The sequence below is a fragment of the Neofelis nebulosa genome, chromosome 2 (genome assembly GCF_028018385.1).
Source record: "Neofelis nebulosa isolate mNeoNeb1 chromosome 2, mNeoNeb1.pri, whole genome shotgun sequence".
NCBI lineage: Eukaryota > Metazoa > Chordata > Mammalia > Carnivora > Felidae > Neofelis > Neofelis nebulosa.
Window position 1 is genome coordinate 90,581,057 of NC_080783.1, and position 22,196 is coordinate 90,603,252.

At 35.6% G+C, this 22,196-nt stretch overlaps 1 protein-coding gene across 3 annotated transcripts in view; it reads left to right on the forward strand.

Annotated features, from left to right (window-relative positions):
* LRP1B (LDL receptor related protein 1B) overlaps positions 1-22,196 on the forward strand; it is a 1,890,044-nt gene that overhangs the window by 1,841,336 nt on the left and 26,512 nt on the right. For 2 of the 3 annotated variants that reach the window (XM_058715410.1, XM_058715409.1), the window contains exons 85-87: positions 4,372-4,546; positions 9,892-9,996; positions 10,864-10,977. In XM_058715410.1, coding sequence (XP_058571393.1) covers positions 4,372-4,546; positions 9,892-9,996; positions 10,864-10,977 — 394 coding nt within the window. The remainder of the gene's footprint in view (positions 1-4,371; positions 4,547-9,891; positions 9,997-10,863; positions 10,978-22,196) is intronic. The other variant, XM_058715411.1, reaches the window with a different exon arrangement.

Genomic DNA, 22,196 nt, shown 5'->3' on the forward strand with positions numbered 1-22,196 from the left:
AAGGGAGCCTGCTCAGGAGCCTTCTCAAATACCATTCTTCATACTTTGCTAAATTTCTGCTGGATTGGGAAGTGCTAATGAAGTATTATTTTTATTAGGTAAATACCTGAAGAGAGGGTTAGAATTTAATATGAGTGTGTAGTAATTATTTGGGAGTGTATAGAGAGGTGACACTGGTGAAAATACTGTACACATTTATTCAGGTTTTGCATAGGTGCTTATAATTCAGAGTGGGTTGGAACTGAGAAGACAATGAGAGAGAAATTAGCTGGTTCTCCAATGACTTATACACTGTTGCCGTATGCTGAGATAATTAGAACGTGAACTCCTATTAAATAAAGTTACTCTAATTAGATAATTAGAACGTGAACTCCTATTAAATAAAGTTACATTCTCCTGTGTTTAGGAATCCTAGAGTTAGAATTGAGTAAATAGGAAAGTCTTTAAGACAGAGAGAAAGAGCGAGAGCGAGAGCGAGAGCGAGAGAGAGAGAGAGAGAAGGGGAGGGGAGGGGAGGGGGGAAGAGAAGAGAAGAGAAGAGAAGAGAAGAGAAGAGAAGAGAAGAGAAGAGAAGAGAAGAGAAGAGAAGAGAAGAGAAGAGAAGAGAAAGAAGAGAGAAGGGTGAGGGAGGAGGGAAGGGAGGGGAGAGGAGAGAAGAGAGGAGAGGAGAGGAGAGGGACAATATGCATGCAAAGAGAGTGAATATTTTGGGCCCTAGAATCCTAATAGTGGTGTAGAAAATAATCCAGCTGAACCCAGAACTCCAGCAACTTCTACATGCCCCACATCTGAAGCCTAAGAGTGAGAGATAGAACATTTTCATAGAAAGGCATCGGGAGCAACTCTGGCAGGGTCGGAGTATAGTGAGCAACTCTGCCTGAATTTCAACATAGCATCAAGTATGAAGCATGTGAAGAGGGGAAAATGAAATGTCTTCCATTTGAATATCTGTAGAGAAAGGGTTCTGAGTCTAAAATGATTTCTGCCTATTTTAGAAGGAAAAACTAGTATGGCTTAACAGCATGCAATTTAGAATTATTTATTAAAGTGCAAATTCTATTATCTGCTTATTTCAAAATTTTATCTTAAGCAAATATTTCTTTTACATTCTTTGGATTCCACTTTTATGCCATGAGGCCAATCAACTGCATTGAATAATGTGCATCTGACATGCTAGGAAAAAATATTGAAAGCATTAAAGGTTAGAGAATTTTCCTTAAAGCATAAAAAGTAGACCATGAATTTCTTTGAAAAGAAGTGTTTATAAAGAGAAAACCTATTTAGCCTTGTTAGCAAATTAACCAGAATTTTTAAAATATTCTACTTGTAGCTTATGTGCCATTAGATTAGAAAAAATCTTTTTATTGAAGCATAATATAAATAGAAAATTTTTAAATCACAAGTTTACAGTTCAGTAAATTATCACCAGGTGTACAAACCAGCATAAACCAACATCCAGGTCAAGAGTAAACATTACTCATACCTCAGATGTAACTTGATGTTCTTAATCACTATCCCTTCCCTTCTTTCCAAAGGTAAGTCCTTTTTGACTTCTAAAACCCTAGATTAGTTTGGCCTTTCTAATTTTATAGAAAAAAAAATAGTGTGTATATTTTTGTGTCCAGTTTTTTTCTCTCTCATTGTTTTTGTGAGATTCATCTATTTTGTTCCTTATAGGCTGTACTGCTTTCATTTTTTATTTGTGTGTGTGTATGTACATATATACATATATATGTATGTATATACACACATGTATATATATATTTATAGGTATATTTCATTGTATGAGTGAACCACAGTTTATCCTTTCTTCTTGCAAATGAACGTTTGGATTATTTGTAGTTTGGGCCCATTTCTAAAAAGGTCACTATGCTTATGCATGCCTTCCTCTTTGATATATATTTAGTGCAAATGTTAGGTCATAAGGTGTGGGTATGTTCAAATTTAGTAGATACTGTCATTGTTTTCCAAATCAATTGAATCAATTTATATTTCTACTAGTAGTGTATGAGATTTCCTGTTATTTATTGTCAATTTGGTGGGAGTTCAATGGTATTTCTTTGAGATATTTATTTGTATTCTCTTGAACACCAGTGAGTTGTGTATATTATCACATCTTATGTACCAAAATTACTTATAGTTAGTAAGTTATAAGTAAGTATTTAACTTTGCCCTTTACCAGTGAGAACTGTTCCTTACTACAGTGTACTGTAGGGCAATCAGCAACCATCAAAATGTTAATCCATTATTTTCTACTTTCTCATGTCTTCTCAGTAATGTGGTTATAAAAACAAAATGGTCCAAAAGTTTAGATTAAAAATTACATTTTTAGTAGGGCTCACATACTTAGTTGAGAAATAAACTATTTTAGGTAAATTGAATCCTTTTGCAAATATTAAACAATGTAGTCGCTTTGCTAATCAGTAATATTTGTCTCTGTGTCATTTCTTATGTGTTCCCTAGTTCCCAGATTCTAGGTCCTCAACCAGTTCCATGGGAATCACCTGGGCCCCATTTCAGATTTATGAATAGAATCTAGGCATGGGTGGGCAGTGGTGACAGGGATGAGCACTGGAATTTGCATTTGCAAATAAGTTACCTACCTGATTTTGATTAGCTATCCACTATGGATAAGACATAACATGTTGATCTTGTTAGGCTACATCAACTAACTTCTATGTCCCATCAGATAACTGAACCAGGATCAAAGGGTGACATTGGAAGCAGTTGGGGAATGATCTGAAAGGAGCTCTCTATCAGTAAGAGGTGCTGAACAATCTGAACTAATGAGAGTTGTTCTTTAGAGATTTCTGCCTTGAATAGGAGAGATCATCATATAGACTGCCGAGCATACATTCTTCATAAACAAAAACAGAATGTGTGATGGTGCATACTATAACTGCCAAGCCAATAACTGCAAACAGACACCATCATGGACAGATACCACTAACACTGACTTAGTTCTTAGATCTTCAAGTTTCTCACCTTTTCAAAATGCTACTTTTCTTAAATATAGCCAAAACCATGTGAATAGGCTTAAGCATTGAATCTCAATGAGGGTACTTGGCGTAATGCAACAGCAAGCAGAAGAATGCTTGAAATAAATTTCCATAAATATGAAGCAAGCCTGTCAATAAATTTAATTTCTGTCTGATTTAATAAAGGGCTAAATATACAAACATGAGAGTTATAAATTATGTTTTAATTTTCTTCACCTACTATAACTGTCGTACAGCAGGTTAAAGTTTATAAATTGAGATTTTTATCAGAGCTAATCTCATTTAACATCGCTTCACAATTAGATAGCTAAAAGGAAATTGCAGCTTCTAAACACAAAGTGTGAAGTAGATCTAATCAAGTTCTTTTGCCTAAGATTATTGTATTATGAATTTCAATATTTTGAATGTTATAAATTATATTCACATATAAACACACATAAATACTTGCTTTTCAAAAGACTGAGGCAGAATGTCTAATTACAAAGATAGATTGGTTATTGTATCATTAAATTGTTTTTGTTTTATTACATACACTAGGTATAGCAATATTTGAAGAAATCTTCTTTTGTAGTTGAGAAAATTATCTATAATGTTCATTAGGAAAGATGTTTTAAAACAAAAGCCTCACACTCTTGAGGTTTTCCCTCTGACTGGGAAGTCAGGCTCTAAACGAGGAAGGAAACAATAGCCTAAACTTCTGTTTACTCCTTACCCATGATGGATCAGTTTCCCAGTTCACTTTTCTCTTGATGTTCCATGAGAGGCACACCTCTGTGTTTGCTCACCTGCCAGGGCATTCGAAAATACTGGGCCTGTTCTGCTGTGTGTAGAGGGTGACTTCTTCATACCACACAAAGGGCTGATGCAGAGGCTGGGTCCCCCACCCACCAGACAGTACCCTGTTCTCGAGATGAAAAGAAGTACAAGGAAAGGAAACAACAAATGATGCTTAAAGAAATCTTGAGTATTTCTGCTCATTTCAGAATAGTTATAGTGCCCATTAGAAGGAAATGAAGGAAACTTGTTAGCTTAAACTTTAACATTCAGAACCAAAAGAGTTTCTCAGTTAGCATTATATCAGTATAACTCAACATTTTTTTTTTTAGCCAGATGAAATGGTGCGTGGCTGGCAAAAAGAAATGAATAGCATTATTAAAGAATTCTAATTACATGTAATTACAAAGTGATTTTGTAAGCTAATCTACTTATTATTAACCATTTTTTATATTTAGATGTTTTCATTAATGTACTTATTTTTGTATTTCTTTAAGGATTGACTGTTTTTAAATATTAAATGAAATGGCAACATGTGTTGTGACTGAAAAAAATCATATAGTATAATTTCTTTTTCTCTGGTGTGCGTTCTTCCTAGATGTTTGTCACCACTACTGTGTGAATTCTGAATCCTGTACCATCAGGGATGATGGAAGTGTTGAATGTGTCTGTCCAACACGCTATGAAGGACCAAAATGTGAGGTTGACAAATGTATAAGGTGCCATGGGGGGCACTGCATTATAAATAAAGACAGTGAAGATATATTTTGCAAGTAAGTGAACATCCAGCTTAATTTATAAAAGCATTTGAACCCAAAAGGATGTAGCAGTTCAACAATAAACATGAAAAGAATGTAAATTATTTTTATCCTAAAATTCTTTTAGTGATCATTTCATCTTTTTTGTTTGTTTGTTTGTTTTTGGTTGTAGATAAAATTCAGTTCATCCCAATTGACTGAACTTATTCAACGCCTATTTTGTGCAGCTGGGGAACATGAGAATTCATCATGTACTCATGTAATGATGTGGTCAGATTATTATATATATAGAATATTCCTAATAGTAAGCAAGAAATAGTGAGATGCAACATACCTTGAAAAATCTATATGCAGTATCCCTAAATTAGAAGAGCTGAGACTTTTGTTTCATTATTATCATTTATAGTAAGTGTTTACTTTTCTGTTGTTAAAAAATGTCCCTGTGGGGGAGGAACAAAAGACTTGTCTAATGGAAATACATTTTTTAATTTAGGTTTTTAACTTGACTTTATTTTATTTTTTTTTTTTTTAAATTTTTTTTTCAACGTTTTTTATTTATTTTTGGGACAGAGAGAGACAGAGCATGAACGGGGGAGGGGCAGAGAGAGAGGGAGGCACAGAAGCGGAAACAGGCTCCAGGCTCTGAGCCATCAGCCCAGAGCCTGACGCGGGGCTCGAACTCACGGACCGCGAGATCGTGACCTGGCTGAAGTCGGACGCTTAACCGACTGCGCCACCCAGGCGCCCCTTTAACTTGACTTTAAACATTATAGTCCAAAATAAGTAGAAGTAATAATGTTCCCTAAGAGGCAACTATAATAAAAATTTCCAAGTTAGACTTTGGTTACATTGCCTTTTGCCCTTTGGCTTTAAGATCAAGAGAATGGAAAACAGAATTTAAAAAAAAGAAGAAAAGAAAGAGAGAGAAAGGAAGGAAGGAAGAAGAAAGGAAAGAAAGAAAGAGAAAAAGAAAGGAGAAAAAGAAAGAAAGAAAGAAAGAAAGAAAGAAAGAAAGAAAGAAAGAAAGAAAGAAAAGAAAAGAAAAGAAAAGAAAAGAAAAGAAAAGAAAAGAAAAGAAAAGAAAAGAAAAGAAAAGAAAAGAAAAGAAAAAAGGGAAGAAGGAAAGGAAGAAAGGAAGAGAGAAAGAGGGGCGCCTGGGTGACTCAGTCAGCTCAGGTCATGATATCACTGTTGGTGGGTTCGGGCACCGGATAGGGCTCTGTACTATCATAACAGCTCAGAGCCTGGAGCCTGCTTCAGATTCTGTGTCTCCTCTCTGCCCCTCCCTGGTTCGTTCTCTCTCTCTCTCTCTCTCTCTCTCTCTCTCTCTCTCAAGGAATAAACACTAAAAAAATTAAAAAAGAAAAGAAAAGAGATCATGGCAGCTAAAGGGCAATGCCATTCAGTTTCTATTGTGAAACAAGTTTATGCCACTGAGGTTAAAGATCAGTCCTTACTCTGAGCTTCTTTCAGCAACCTCTTAAAAGAAGAGCCTTTAAAGCACTGGACTCTATCGCTTGCCTTGGTTAGGAGTATAATAAATGAGAATATGAGATGGAAAGCGTGCTGTAAAGTGTTTATGCTGTGGCTTCCACCGAGACAGCTCTGCGAGGGTGCCAGCCCTGAGTTATGTCGCTCTGCCAAACAAGGCCCAATAAAATTTTATTACAGACAGCATCGACAGTTTTTTTCTTTTTTATTTACTCTCATTTTAGAATTTACTCTAATGATTTGTGTTATAATTATGAATGACATTTACTCAAACCCTCAAATTGGGTCATTTGAAAGTACATTATTTTTTAAGTAAAGTAATTGAAAATATGACTAATTATAAATATGTGCCTTTGATAAGTATATAAAAGCAAATGCATTTTCATATAAACTACCAAAATCATGTTTGCTCACTAAGCTCATCAGCTCTTTGTGATGAAACTTTATCATGACAGAACTTTGTTTCCATTAGCGGGTGTACGTTTTTCTTAATGTCCAGCGCACTGCATCAGAAATGCACTCTAGGGGAGTCTGGGTGGCTCAGTTGGTTAAGCATCTGACTTCAGCTCAGGTCATGATCTCACAGCTTGTGAGTTTGAGCCCCACGTCAGGATCTGTGCTGACAGCTCAGAGGCCTGGAGCCTGCTTCAGATTCTCTCTCTCTCTCTCTCTCTCTCTGCCCCTTCCCTGCTCACTCTCTGTCTCTCAAAAATAAATAAAGACATTAAAAATATTTTTTTTTTTAAAAAATCACTCTAGGGTCTTGCTTACAACTCCATTCCATTCACACAGGAAATAATAGACTCTTATCTAAGACAGGATATGAGTTGCAATTTCCTTCCCACTTTACCTTGAAAAAGCTCAAGAAGAGATACACACACCATTTCCATTACAAGGGGGAGGTCCACGTGAAGAAAGAAGGGCAGACTCTTTAGGCTCTCAGTACAGCCTACTATACAGAGGAAATTGACTTCACCAAGCTAGAAACACCAGAGCCTCATATCCTGACTTGGCTGTGGAGATCCAACATTGTAGTTCTTGACTCATAAAAGATCCTTTTGTCAACGATTTTTTTTTTTTTATTTATTTATTTTTGGGACAGACAGAGACAGAGCATGAACGGGGGAGGGGCAGAGAGAGAGGGAGACACAGAATCGGAAACAGGCTCCAGGCTCTGAGCCATCAGCCCAGAGCCTGACGCGGGGCTCGAACTCACGGACCGCGAGATCGTGACCTGGCTGAAGTCGGACGCTTAACCGACTGCGCCACCCAGGCGCCCCATAAAAGATCCTTTTGGAAAAGTATGTGTCAGATGGATAAATAAGAGTTACTGACAACGAGCAGACAGTGGAAGTTTAAAACCAGGAGTATAATATTTGGTCATTATAGGTTGCATAACTTCTAAGCATGATAATACAAACAAGATTCGGTAGTCTGAAACTTATTAGACAAGTTTGTTTACATTTTTATGATACTTTTCTTCTTGGCATTAAATGAAGTTTACAGTGGTGCTAGAATTTCTGTCACACAGCTAAATAACTGATACCAAAACAAAGCCACAACTGAATTAAAGTAAATCTTTTACATAAATAGGAAAATTGAAGCCTCCATGCATTCATGTGATTCCAAATAGTCAGGTGTGTTTCTAACACACAGTCTATGAGCTGTCAACTAGAATAGATACTGTCAAGGATAATAAGTATATTCTTTAAAAATGGAGCTAATTGTATATTTTTCTCTTATGTGGAAATCTAAGTAAATATTGATGAAGACTCGATCATAATTTTGAATAGCCTAAATAATACCTTTGCAATGTCCATTGTTATGGGAATTTTTTCTCTGTACTGGACAACTGGTAATTAACTTTTGGAAAGTGATGTATCACAAACTCTGTGTGTGTGTGTGTGTGTGTGTGTGTGTGTGTGTCACACTTGCCTCTAAGAAATAAAATGATGAAAACCCATGTTAAAATATGAGCTGAACTCTGATGCATTATAATGATTTGAGTAATTTTTACTTTATATTTGAAATATATACAAATTTATGTCTTCAATTTAGGATTCAAACAAAACCTTTAGAAAGAGAAAGGCAACATCTTTTATAACTCTTGTTAGAAGGAGTTTAAACGCAATGAGTAGGATATTTTTATCTTTAAAAGCTGATATTTGGTGTGTAGTTATCTTTTTTTCTCAGAAATTCTTTAATGGATAATGAGCTATTTTTTCACTTTGACATTGTCCTTTTGATAGAACAGAAACTATAACTTTCTGCTCTTTGATTTTCAATGAGGCTGAGATGGAGGGCAAGGAACATTCTCCCAGATCCTTTAAACCTATCAGATACCAATACTGTTAAATGTATACTTGACTCACTTAGTGTCCATATTTACATGCCTATAGATTATAAAGGCATTCTCTGTTAAGTCTTGTAAACTTTAAACTGCTTCCTCTCCATGTTTGGTTCTACATTCACATATTTCCATTTTATATCCAGTACATAGTTGACTCATTGCTTCTGTTCGTCTTGAAAAGAAATGTGAATTTAAAATCTAGGCTCTTAAAAAAACATCTTTAAATTAAACACCTGGGAAAGTAATAAGCTGTGTGGTGTATTTCCTGCATCCTTATCACCTACATGCCATAAAATAAATATTCACAGAATAAATTAACCAGGACCACCAAGTAATCATTTCAGGCATCCAACCGATGTATAGATGGATACTCTTTGATGGGTGTAACACAATAGAAATCCATCGTGGAGACTGTCAAAGTGATCAGTGATATTGCAACCTGATTTATGTGTCATGCTTATGTCCAGATTTATTGTGACACCACTGATTGCTTCATAGCACCTAGTGCCAACATGGTCTTAGAATAGTGGCACGATCTGTTGTAATTCTGATTTGGGCCAAGGCTTGTATGAATCTATTACCCTACTTCTCATTCAAGAGACCTGATGATAATTTGGAATGACTGTGCACTTTTGTCTGTCCCCCCAACAATTTTCAGTGTCCAATCTAGTAGTATTTATTTAGATAAAAATATAACACAGCAAATAAGAAATTTCTGTATTTTTCCTATTTTAACTGAGCTTGGGGTTTTTTTTGTTTGTTTGTTTTTGTTTTCCATGTAGCATAAACCATGGTGTTTATTCTTATCTCAGACAGATAATGTGCTGTAAATTAGAATTGCTTCCATAAGAAAACCTACCTCCTTACCCTATTGCCAAATTATGTATTGTTCCTACAACATTTCTATTTTTACAATGAACTGCCCATGATCGTGTGTGTGTGTGTGTGTGTGTGTGTGTGTTAGAATAAAAACATTGACTTTAATTACAGTACATAATCGAAGAGAAAAGGCGACTACCGGATAATCTTATACTTTCTTACAAAATCTGGAATCTGAAACTCTTAACAGTGTTTTTGGACCAGATTTTCCAGTTTACAACAGATAGCTGAAGCATTTGCTTCCAGAATATTTGATCATGTGGTTTGTAATTCACACTGATGTCACCAAACCCTAGTTAAATGAAAAGGGAATAAGATACAAATGCTGATGTCTCCCTGCAGTGTAAGTGATAGACATTAGAGCATATTTTTTTACACATATCTCTAACTATATTAAAATTTTATATTAAGCAAGTGGGTTGAAAATTTAAAAATTACCAAAAGAAAAAAAAAATTATCATTTTGTTAAAAAAAAAATCTTTGCCTCCAGGAAGTCTGTCTTTCTGAAAAATTACTTTTAGCCAGGCACACTCCATTACTTCTCTATGATGAATATTCTTATCTGCAGAGAGTTTATGTCAGCTTTTGACAATAATGATGCCACTAACAATGAGGTTTCTTTTTTCCTTTGTTGCTGCAGCTGCACTAATGGAAAGATTGCCTCTAGCTGTCAGTTATGTGATGGCTACTGTTACAATGGTGGCACATGCCAGCTGGACCCTGAGACAAATGTACCTGTGTGTCTGTGAGTATTATATAACTTTGTGGGCTTGTTATAGTATGACTTTGTATGTACATGGAATCCTTCCTCTATTGTTCTCCTCTCTTGGAATAATACATTTTAAATGAATGTTTCACGGACATCTCTGATCAAGTATTGTCCCTCATTGGCTCATGTGCTACAGAATCTCCTCCTTCATCAATTTGCTAGTGATTTCATAAGGAAGAGCTCATTCAGTTCTTAGCATCATACCCATTGAAGACATTCATAGATCTTTGAACTTGGAAATGCCAGGTAAAATTATTCTAATTTCATTGACCTTATTTAGATATGTGAAACCCAGACATAATCATATTTATGTATACTTGGTATTTACAGCTATCCTTTTAAAAAGAAACTGTGGTATTTTTTCAAATGTATAATGATGTTATTTGATGTTTATATCAGGTTTAGAGTGTTGTATTATGTAAACCTATTAAGCCCCTGTCTCCTTTGGAGTACATTAACTTGAATCTGGGTTTCTGAACATTTAGAAAGTATTGGGAGATTCTCTGCTCGTGAGAAAAATCTAGAATTTAATATTTTCCCTCTTAAATACCTGACAGTCCAGAATGGACAACTTGAAATAAAACCATTTCACTTCTGTGGTTTCTATTTTGAGTTTTCTTTGATCACTGCTTGACTAGAAGGATAATGCCCACATATGATCCATATCCACGATCTGTCCCCACCTTGTCAGAGTAGCATGTGATGAGTGTGAATGAGAGAGAAATGGACTTACTTGACAAAGTTTGATTCATATGTTACTATCTCTGTATGAAATGAACTTGAATCATATTTAGAAAAAAAGTCAGCCGCTTTATTTAGCTGTATTTTACTGAAATTCTGCAGATGCTCTGTGGGGTTTAAAAGTCAGCGCTGTGACCAGAAAGAGAACCCTTGTGATCACTACTGTCAGAATGAGGGGATTTGCACTTTAACTGCGTTTAATGAGCCGAGATGCAAGTAGGTTTAACCTTCCACTTACCACTGCGCTTCGTGTGACATCATTTCAGGCCACAGTTCATTGGTTTAAATCATGAACATCCACATGCATTTCACAGTGTATACTTAATCTCGGGGCTCATCTGTGTCACACACACACTTAACCTTTGCTTCGCTCACCAACAAGTGTATGCACCACAGTCAGCTAGAGTGTCTAGAAATATAATGGAGGGAATGAGAAAGCTCATGGAACTGTCTAATGAAAACACATTTGCTAGAATAGTGGCTTTTAATTAGAGAAGTGCAGAAGCAGGTGTTCTTAGACTCTATTGCTATAGTCTATACTATATTTGGAATGGTGGCTTTTGTTTAGTAACTGACTTTTAATTTCAAGTACTGATGAACCAATACATTATTTTGTTTCCCAAAATTTTACTGAGAACAATTACACTTACAGAAGAAATAGGTATGTGGTAAAAACTTTGTTTCCTCATAGTTTAAATCTTTTTTTTTTTCCTGACTCAATTTGTCAATAAAAAAATAAACTCATTTCCTCCGAGAAATTTCAGAGACCACCTTTGGGGTCAATGTTCATCACAATGGAAGTTATTTTTGCATTTTTCACTTGAGCTTTAAAGATAGATCATATCCGCGATCGCCTTTAATACTCAATGTCATAAACAGAGGCTGTGATTGGTATCTAATAGCTCCATGGTGGTGTCAAAGTGTACTTAGAAATGGTCTTTAAGCACAAGTGTATTGACACTCAGTTATTTCATTATCAGAACTCTATAGTTGTGTTCACAAAGATCTATTTTGTTATTCAAGAAAATGTTATTCTTTAGATTATAGTCCAAAAATATGGGAAATGACTGAAGTAATCACATAGGGAAAAATGGTATTCTTTCTTTTTTCCTGAAGATATTTGAATATGTTAAACTAATATCCCTATGTAAACTACATCCAAAAATATCTCTTTAAATTTTAGTCTACAAAATGTGTATAGACGGATCTGTTGAGGCATTGACGCACTCCTCAGCTCATACTCAGGTTTGTACCTTGTGCACGTGAAGACAAGTGGAGACTCTTGTTCAGTTCTGCCTCTACCTGGATCCATCCTAAATTTCTTCAGTCATTCAGCAAATATTAATAGACCCCGAAAGTATGCTAAATCCTAGACAAGTGAAGATGAATGAAATTTAGCCCCCATCATTAAGGAGCTCATTAATTATTGGGGTTAAAATATCATAAACAGCTAATTAACCTTTAATAATGTAGGTGTGGCCACAGGAAAAAGAGAGGGCAATGGACTCTTAGCAGGGCAAGTGATTTGTTCACAATGAGAAATGAAAGCTTTACAGAAAAAGGCAATCTTTTGTGGTTCTTGTAGTTCATGAAATTCAGTAAGGTTGGGAATAGCATTCTGAAAAGAAAGAATAACATAAGTAAAGACATGGTTGTGAGACTTAATGGCCTATTTGGGGAGCTGTGAGTGGTTGAACATAGCTAGAATGAAGGGTGACTGTAGTTGGGAAGGAGAGGGGATTGAGGACACAAAACTGGAAAGATGAGTTGGGATCCTATTCATGTCAAAGTTAGGGGATTACATAGGATCCCAAAAGGAATGAGTAGCCAAAGAGATTTGAGGCAGAGGCTTGAGCTAAAGGAATTGGCTTTTGAAGGTGATGCTCATTGGCATGTGGGGGAGAGCACTGGAGATCAGCTGCAGAGACCCCATAGAAGATTTGGAAATCCTTGAGGAGAAAAGTGATGAGAGTTTCAACCTGGACAGTGCAACTGGAAGGAAGAAGAGCAAGGTCAGGAGATTCATGGATATTTCAGAATTAATAAGTCCAGAGTGAGCCTTGACCAAGCATTGATCTAGGTACTCATGTTACTTCATTTCTAGGATACCGGTAATGCCTGTTCTGGGGCCGAGTCTTCATTTGTCTTGTCTCTCTTGCACTATGTCCAGGAAAAGTACAAATAACATTTCAGACTCACCCTCCTTCCTCCCTATAAATGGGCCTAGAACATGCCTGCCCTGAGAATGCTCCGGTGTCCCTAGAATCAATATCACTCATGGGCACAGCAGCTCACAATAATGTTCTGTTCCATTTTTTACTCTTACCAAGTTTCATCAGAGGCACCTGACCTGTTAAGGTCTATAAGACTTATTCACCTATAAGACTATTTCATAAACACAGCAAGGAAAAAAATACATTAATGGAAAGGTTTATAAGAAAAATATTTTACTTTTGTGTATCTTTGTCTACATTTGGTTTTATGGAAATTCTGTCTGTGCTTTGCTTTTTTACTATCTAAGATTTATTCTGATGGTAGCAGTTAATGCTTACTGAATCTCTCAAAAAAACTTAAGGTATAAAAGAAGCAAAATATAGGTAATGATATTCTGCTATCATCCATTCATTAATTCTTCACCAAAATGTTTATTGATAACCTGTGATGAATGAGACCCTGTGTAAATTTGGAAGGATAATTAATAACAGCTAACCAACTTAGCAAATATTTTCTGCCAAGCACTGTGTTAAGCGCTTTATATATTTTATGTGAAGCTAGAATATTATGCTATTGTTATTATTGTGATTATCATCATTATCATCATCATGTAATTACTATCCCCATTTCACAGATGGTAACACTGATGTTACATGCTAGGAACCAGTGGATACCTGAAACTCAAACCATACTTTGATTCTAAACTTCATACCTTGGTTATAACTCTTATGCTGTACTGCTTTATGTTGTAGTAACTTCAACATGGTTTTTACCTTTGAAGAGCTTAAACTTTATTTTGGTAGATGAGTGGGTTTACAAAACTTAAAATCCTATTTGACAATTGTAATAATTAAATAGATGATGGAGATTAAGGAGGGTACTTGTGATGAGCACTGAGTGTTTACGTAAGTGACGAATTACTAACTTCTACTGAAGCAAATATTCTACTATATGTTAACTGGAATGTCAATAAAAATTTGAAACAAAAAAGAAAAAAAGAAATATGACTAAAGTGTTGTGGGAAAACATTTCAATAGAGATCATTTCATGATTACTTGTAGAAGAGAGAAAAGCTTTATAGATGAAGTTATATTTTCACAGTATTATGGGGAAAAAATGTGTAATAGTTTTACAGATAGGAAATGGCTGAAAAGCTTCCTTAAAGAGGAAAAGTTCTGAAAGTAAGGCAATGTTTGTTGAGAACAGAGCACATCCTACACAGCAAATTGGGAAGAGAGAAGACTAGAGAGATATGTTGTGGCCAATTGGCGAGGTACATTTTATGCCATGACACAAGAGTGGGTTTACAAAATGAAGAATAGAGGATTAAGGATGGATTCTAGGAAATATCACTGTTTGATACTGTGTTATAGAGGAATCAACAAAAGTAAATGAGAAGAAATGGAAATTGGAGGGAACTCGTCAAAGAGTAGAATCCTCCAAGTCAAAGGAGTAGAGAGTGTCAAAGAATATCAACTCAAAAAAAGAAAGGAAGGAAGGAAGGAAGGAAGGAAGGAAGGAAGGAAGGAAGGAAGAATATATGTCAACTCCAGAAAGTTTAAGGAGGATGAGAATTTTAAATGGCTTATTGGATTTTGCCATTGGATGGGCATTAAGGGAGATGTTTTGAAATCTCTATATGACAGGAGAATATTAAGCCCTCTGGATATCTTTCTAGTAGTCGATTCTTCTTATAAGGGGAGCTTTTTGGAAACACAGATTTCAGCCTCAGATTTCAATTGGAAGCGGTCATGTACCTTTAATGAAAAGCTAGTATGTACTATTTCATCTAAAAGCCTTACAGGAAACAAAAATTGCTTTAAGAGATAAGATATAGTGCTTGCTTTAGTTTGGTTGGTAGTACATTTTTTTTTCGTAGAGTGGAAAACTATTTGAATGTGCAGAATTTACACACATTTGGAAAGTCTATATGAAGTATTCAGATCTATGAAGGTGACAGGTTTTTTTTTCCACATAGAAATTTTATTACTGTATCCTTCAATTTAAGGAATAGATTTGTTTTTTGAAAGCCTTCACTTTTGTCTCTTGATGGCCATTTTCACTTATTACTATGTGTGGAGAAAAAGAAAACTCCACAGAAAAGCCTACACAAAAATAAGATCTAGGATTTTTTATGCATATTTGGAGAGAGTATTGATATTTTTTAAAGTAAGTATATCGCATAATGTTAAAAACCAAATTTAAAAAATCTAATGTGTGCTATTTTGACAATACTATATAAATTTTGTTGTGAGGATTAGAAATTATCAATAATGTGAAAAAGTGTTCAGTATCAAGTTAACTATGTCCTTCTACCTCTAAGATATCTTGCTAGGGTCAGACTTTTATTTGTATTGGGTTTAACTTTCTTTAAAACATAGACTTACTTCCACAGCATTATCTTCCAGCAGTATTTACAGTACATTTCATCTTCCAATAAAATCATGTTTATAGCTACTCTACTTCTCCTACCGCTACTCCTATACTTATATAGACGCAAGCATACATACAGCCTTGCCCCATAACCACAGGACCATTCCTCTCTTACGTGTCTTCACTCAGTTCATTGAACTGAAATGCTTCTCCTTTTTTTCTGCTTACCTCTTATTATCCCACTAGTCTCAACTCAGATATCATCTGTTTGTGCATATGGTAGTGAATAATAAATCTTAATTGATTCGGCTTAACTGAATTTCTCAAAAGGGAAGAATCAAAATTTAGTGAGGAAAAAAGTATTTTATAACATGTAGTATATATTTATATATTAAATATTATATATGTTCATATATAATTATATCATTAGTTGGAAGCAGAACCAAAAGGTGTGTGTGTGTATGTGTCAAAGAGTAGAATAAAAGTCATATACATATATTTTATATATATTTTGAAATATTTTTAAAAAAAAATTTTTTTTCAACGTTTTTTATTTATTTTTGGACAGAGAGAGACAGAGCATGAACGGGGGAGGGGCAGAGAGAGAGGGAGACACAGAATCGGAAACAGGCTCCAGGCTCCGAGCCATCAGCCCAGAGCCTGACGCGGGGCTCGAACTCACGGACCGCGAGATCGTGACCTGGCTGAAGTCGGACGCTTAACCGACTGCGCCACCTAGGCGCCCCTATATTTTGAAATATTTTTATGTATTCTAGAGAGAGAGAAGAGAAAGAAAAGAGGGAGAGAGAACCAGGAAATTCACTGGTGTAATATAATTCAATCGAAATCCAAAGGCCTGAGAAACAAGGTAGCTGATGATATAAGTCCGAGTCCAACATATCTCTCTAGTCTTCTCTCTTCCCAATTTGCCATGTATGATGTGTTCTGTTCTCAACAAACATCACCTTACTTTCAGACCTTTTCCTCTTTCAAGGAAGGTTTTTAGCTGTTTCCTATCTGAAACCAGGTGTTGATGTCTGAGGGCAGGAAAAAATGGATGTCTCAGCTCAAGCAGGGATAGCGTATTTGCCTTTCCTGTGCCATTTTGTTCTATTCAGACATTCAGCAGATTGTATGATGCCCACCCTCATGGTTAAGGGAGATCTTAATTTACCAATTAAAATGCTAATCTCTTCCTGGGACACCTTCACAGACACACTCAGAAATAATGTTTTACCAGCTGAGCATCTCTTAGCCCCGTCAAGTTGTCACATAAAATTGTAAATTTTGCTCTTTGTTACTGTTATGAGCTGGACTGTGTCCCTTCCAAATTCAGGTGTTGAAGCTCTAAGCCTCAGTACCTCACAATGAGACTGTATTTGGAGAAAGGGGCTTTAAAGATGTGATTAAATTAAAACAGGGTCCTTGGGGTGGCCCTAATCCAGTATGACTTGTGTCCCTGTAGGAAGAGATTAGGACATAGAGATACACACATGCACAGAGAGATGGATTCTATATGGCTGGTGTCTTTATAAGCAGAGGATATTAGGATACAGGCACACAGAGGAGGAAATCATGTGAAGACAGGAAGAAAATGGTCTCTACAAGCTAAGGAGAGAGGCATTAGAAGAAACCAAACATGCCAACACCTTGATCTCAGACTTCTAGCTTTCAGAGCTAGGCTCCACAACAGACCCATCCCACTGAAGACTAGGAAGATATTGAAATGTACTAAAAAACTTCTCCTGAGTATAAATAACCAGTGTTTAAGGACTCAAGAAAAATATAAGACAATGAAGATGTCAGGAATTACTCCCTTTAGAACTCTTCTTCCTGGGGTGCCTGGGTGGCTTAGGCAGTGAAGTTTCCAACTTCAGCTCAGGTCATGATCTCACAGTTCATAGGTTCGAGCCCCGTGTCAGGCTCTGTGCTGACAGCTGAGAGCCTAGAGCCTGCTTTGGATTCTCTCTCTCTCTTTCTCTCTCTCTCTCTCTCTGCCCCTCCCCCACTCATGCTCTGTCTCTGTCTCTCAAAGATAAATATTAAAAATTATAAAATAATAAAAAAGAACTCTTCTGTTGTCTGGATTTTGAATGCATATTCAAATCCTTATCCTGCTCACATGGGTCTTCTGTATTGATGGTACCAGAGAGATCCATTTGTTGGCTGGTACCATCACTATCAAAGTGAGACAGACAGTAAGGAAGTTCTGTTGATTCTACAAGATACAGTAAGTGGAAAGAAAATGGGTTTTAGAGTCATGCCTACCTGGATTCATATAGTCCTTCCTCCAGTTACTTTTGGTGCAGCCTAGTAGCCAGTCTAAACCATAGATTTTTTTCTTCTTTAGGAAGATAAATCTAGCATGTATATATAAAAACCATCATAGGAAAGAGATATTTTCTGAGCACACTTATTCTGAAAATGTGTGTTTAGAGCCACCAGACCTTTGTTTCTGCTTGGGTGTGACCATGACTACAGATCCAGACTTACTGTTAGCTATTATTTTTAAATCTTGGTGATCTAACACTGTGTACATGGTTTTATTTTAGGTAATTTGCTTAAGTATTCTTGGATATCCCAAACTCTAGTTCCTGTCTTTGGCAGGTGGCTCTTGGCTGAAATCTCAACATTGTAGTTAGAATAGCAAAGATTTGAAAATTCTATATTTGTTTTTTGTACACATTACATTTTTTATCCAACTTTACTTCATACTATGATTTTTTCTGAGAAATCATTCAAGGTTTTCTGTACTCCAAAAGATATCTTGTCAACTTTGTCCATTTGGACAGACTTCGGTAGAAAATGATGTAAAGAATACCTTCTCAGAGTAGAATAAAAGAACTCCTCAATGTTAATATTAAATACATTTTCATTGTTATTATTTTTATTAGACCATAAATTTTAATTTTAGAAATAAAAGTTAGCAATACTTTTTCAGAATGTCCATATTTCCTAGTAACAACCACTATTGTACTTTATTTCTGTTCATTCAGTTTCTTGATGCAAATATATACTTGAAAATGATTATATACTAAAATAAGATCACATGATAGACACTCTTTTATATGTATTTATTTTGCAATACATTCAGCACATCATTCCGTATCAATGTATATAATTAGATGCTTTTATTCTTAGTGGTTACCCAGCGTTCCACTGTGTTGTTCCCTACTTTATTTAATCAACTATATATCATTCGATTATTAGATGTGTGATTTAGTTTTTTTGCTTTATCCTTTTGTTAACTATTTTTTCCAAGGGTTAAAAAAAAAACATGCTTTCTCATTAGTTTTCTCTGATTAACACACAGAAGTGGAAATACTGGGTCCAAAAGTACAGACTTTATGAATGAAACTAGGTATGATTTTGAGCAAGTGACATTATGTCTTTGTGTCACATTTTTCTTGTTTGTAAAGTGATATGTTTGCACTAATTGTTCACTTATACTAGGTTTATAAGGTACAATATATTTAAATCTGGTCCTATTTGAATTTTTGTTTGCAAACTGGTTTAAAATTGGATCAGTCACAACCACAGATACAAATTCTCCCTAAATCTCTAAAATATCTATGAAGATATTGAGAAGACAAAATTACACATTAGCAGCAAAATTAAGAATAGAAAATCCGTTAATACTATGCAGTAACTGAGGAGCTGATCATAAAATTTTTGGTTCACAATTAAATATTTGTGTTCAGTTTTTCTCTATGGTTTTACAGTTTATTTTCTGATACTTTAAAATAATATACCAGGATAGAGCTAAGTAGATGAGTAGCCTAGTAATGCCTAAGTGCAAAAGAGATGATAGTTCTTTCCACATATTTCTTATTATAACCCCTAGTCTAGTATATCCGAAGTCTATAAGAACCAGAATCTCAGGTGTCTGTCCCTTGATTGGCTCATATTTTTCCCTTTTAGACAACAAAAATACTGCTAATCTTCATATCCATTTATCAACAAATATTTACTGAGTACCTCCTATATACCAACAATATCCTAGGCACCAAAGGATTTTTCAGTGAACAAAACACACAAAAAAATGGTTACCTATTATTGGTTGAATTTGGGTAATGTTTACTTTTTAAAAATAGTTTTCTATGTAATTCATATTCTTTTTCAAAAACAAAAGAAAAAAATCCAGTTTTTAAGTTATTTGTATCATCTGAAAAGGGAGAACAGAAAAGATCTGATAGTGCATTGCTTCTGAAATCATATCAATTCAGGCACTGTTTTGAAAATGGCAATATGGCAAAACTCCAAGACATTTCTTATAATATATGTTATTGCTTCTTGCCCATAGCAAGAACAGTTCTCCATTTGGTCAAAAACAAGATAGCAATGTTAGTTTTTATGTTTTACTTCTTCATTTCAAACAAAAGCTACAAATAACATACTGTGAGCATTTTCCCCTAATCCATTACTTTTTCCTTTTTCTTTTTTTTCTTTTTGGTTTAGTTAGATTTATATGGGCATCTGTTTTTCATCTTTCTTAGGAAAAATGGTTTTCCACGAAATTATCTCCTTTCCTTGATCACTCATGTGAGTGTGTGTGTGTGTGTGTGTGTGTGTGTGTGTTTACATTTTTCATGCTCCTCTATGATATTCCATATCTTATGGCTAGAATTGACCTCTCATCTGTGTGTGGCCTTTGGACATGGAACATATTTCTATGAAATTGGCTTGGGAATGCTGCCTGTTGTACACTCCATGGCCTCTTTAAATTTATGTGTCTCTTTCTCTCTGGCAGATTGTAAATTCCTTCAAGTAAGAAGTTGTATCTGATTTATCTGTTTTGCCCCAATAGCTAACACATGTTCTGCATGTAGTATGTTCTTAACTAATGCTGCTAAAAAATAATGTCTTGGTGCCTATATTGTATTGTGAGCTCTGACAGCCTGTGATATGATCATCTTTCTATCATCGTTGTAATACCACATATTACTTTGTTATTAAATTTTCAAAAACTGCAAGAGTTAGAAAAAGAAGAGTGATTTTATCATGATTTTTTATTCTCTTTTTTGTCTTTATGCTACCATCTAAAGCTGCCCCAGGGTTTTTCCTGAGTGCTCTGGAACCCAGGTTAAATAGCTTTCTATAGAGAACTGAACAGGCTTAATTCACCATCTTAACTTATTAGAAGAACACAATTTTATTCATTTTTGTTCTCTCTCCTCTTTGCCCTTTGTTTGCTCACTGATTTTGCTCTGGGAATCTCTATCAAAAATGGAGAGAGAAGTGGAAAGTAAGATATAGCCCCTGCCCTCGAGGGCCCCTGAGTCTATTTGAGGACAGAGATGATGCAAGAAGGAATATGGCAGGGGCTCTGGAGATTTGGGTGGTGTAAATAAATGATGCTTATAAAGGAGTATTGGACAGTAATAGTAGACAGTGAAATAATTGTGAGGACCATGGAATGCTTAGCTGGAAATTTGAAAGTCATCAGTAGGGGAACACTAATAACATTTGAAATAGGAAGTATCACAGTCATAGGAATGTTTTAGAAAGGTCTTGGTGACATGGTGCTCCTCAGGAACAAGAAGCCATGAGTTTGAAAAAACAGATTTTTAAAATGAATCCCAACTTGCAATGTAAAGGACAAAGGTACTTTTCCATTAAAAAATGGTCTTTTTTAATTTTATTTTTTATTTGAGAGTGAAACCAGGGGAGAGGGGGGGAGAGGGAGAGGGAGAGGGAGAGGGAGAGGGAGAGAGAGAGAGAGAGAGAGAGAGAGAGAGAATATGAACCAGGCTTCACTCTCAGCGTGGAGCCCAATGCAGGGCTTGATCCCATGACCCTGGGATCATGACCTAAGCCACAATTAAGTGTCAGAAATTCAACCCACTGAGCCACCAAGTGGGTTGATCATCTTCTTACCCCTAAAAGATGGCTTTTAAAAGTTGTTTGTGGTAAATAAGGCATATAAGGGCCAAGTATAGAGGACATTGTACCTCGGGATTGCAGTTTGTTTTGCTTATAGTTTTTTCTATTCTGGCTCCTTTGTCATCTTACTATGGAAATGCTAATAGCATGTACTTCCTAAGACTTCCTAAGAAATATAATATATATAAAGAACACAGAGTATTGTTCTTCAATGTAGTAAACATTAAAAAAAAAAAAAACTTAAAAAGTAAAATCTTAAAGCTGCTGCAATACACCAGACATAAATGATCACAATCAGAAATAATTTGGGCTTCTAGGATTCTGAAGATGAAAAATAAAGTGCAGGATGTTTTTAAAGTGCTTATTATTGAAAATAAGGCAATATATGGCATAATTAAAAGACAAGTAGTTGATGATGGTAACTGGGAGGGGAACTACACTAAGTACAGCCCAGCTCAAGTCCTATTGAGAAAGAAAGGGCAGTGGGTCCGCCCTCCATTACCTTAGAAAACACACAGAGGAATTAGCTTTATAAACATTTTTGAAGCAGATTTTTAAAATGCAGAAGAATGCAAAATTAATATCTAAATACCAAAGGGACATTCATTAAGAGACCAATCTGAATTAGGCATTTCGTCGTTTTCTTTGGTTTTGTGATTGTTCCAATCTAATTATTTTATTAAAAGTTCAGCATTATTTTCTAAGTCCTTAGGGTGAGAAACACATAAGGAAATGTACAGGTACTACAGAAGGCTTTGTCAAGACTTTTGGGAAGAGGATAATGAGTTCTGTTTCTGTCACAAATTTTAAAGAGGTAGGAATTATTCTCTACCTCACAGCTAATTAAGGCTTTGGTTTCTGAAAACACTGGCCTTGCAGAAAGGAGACTACACACAAGGTTTACTCTTCTCTGGTCTCCCTGTCAGGCTGAGCAGCACTCTTCCATGTGGACCAGCGACCTTGTG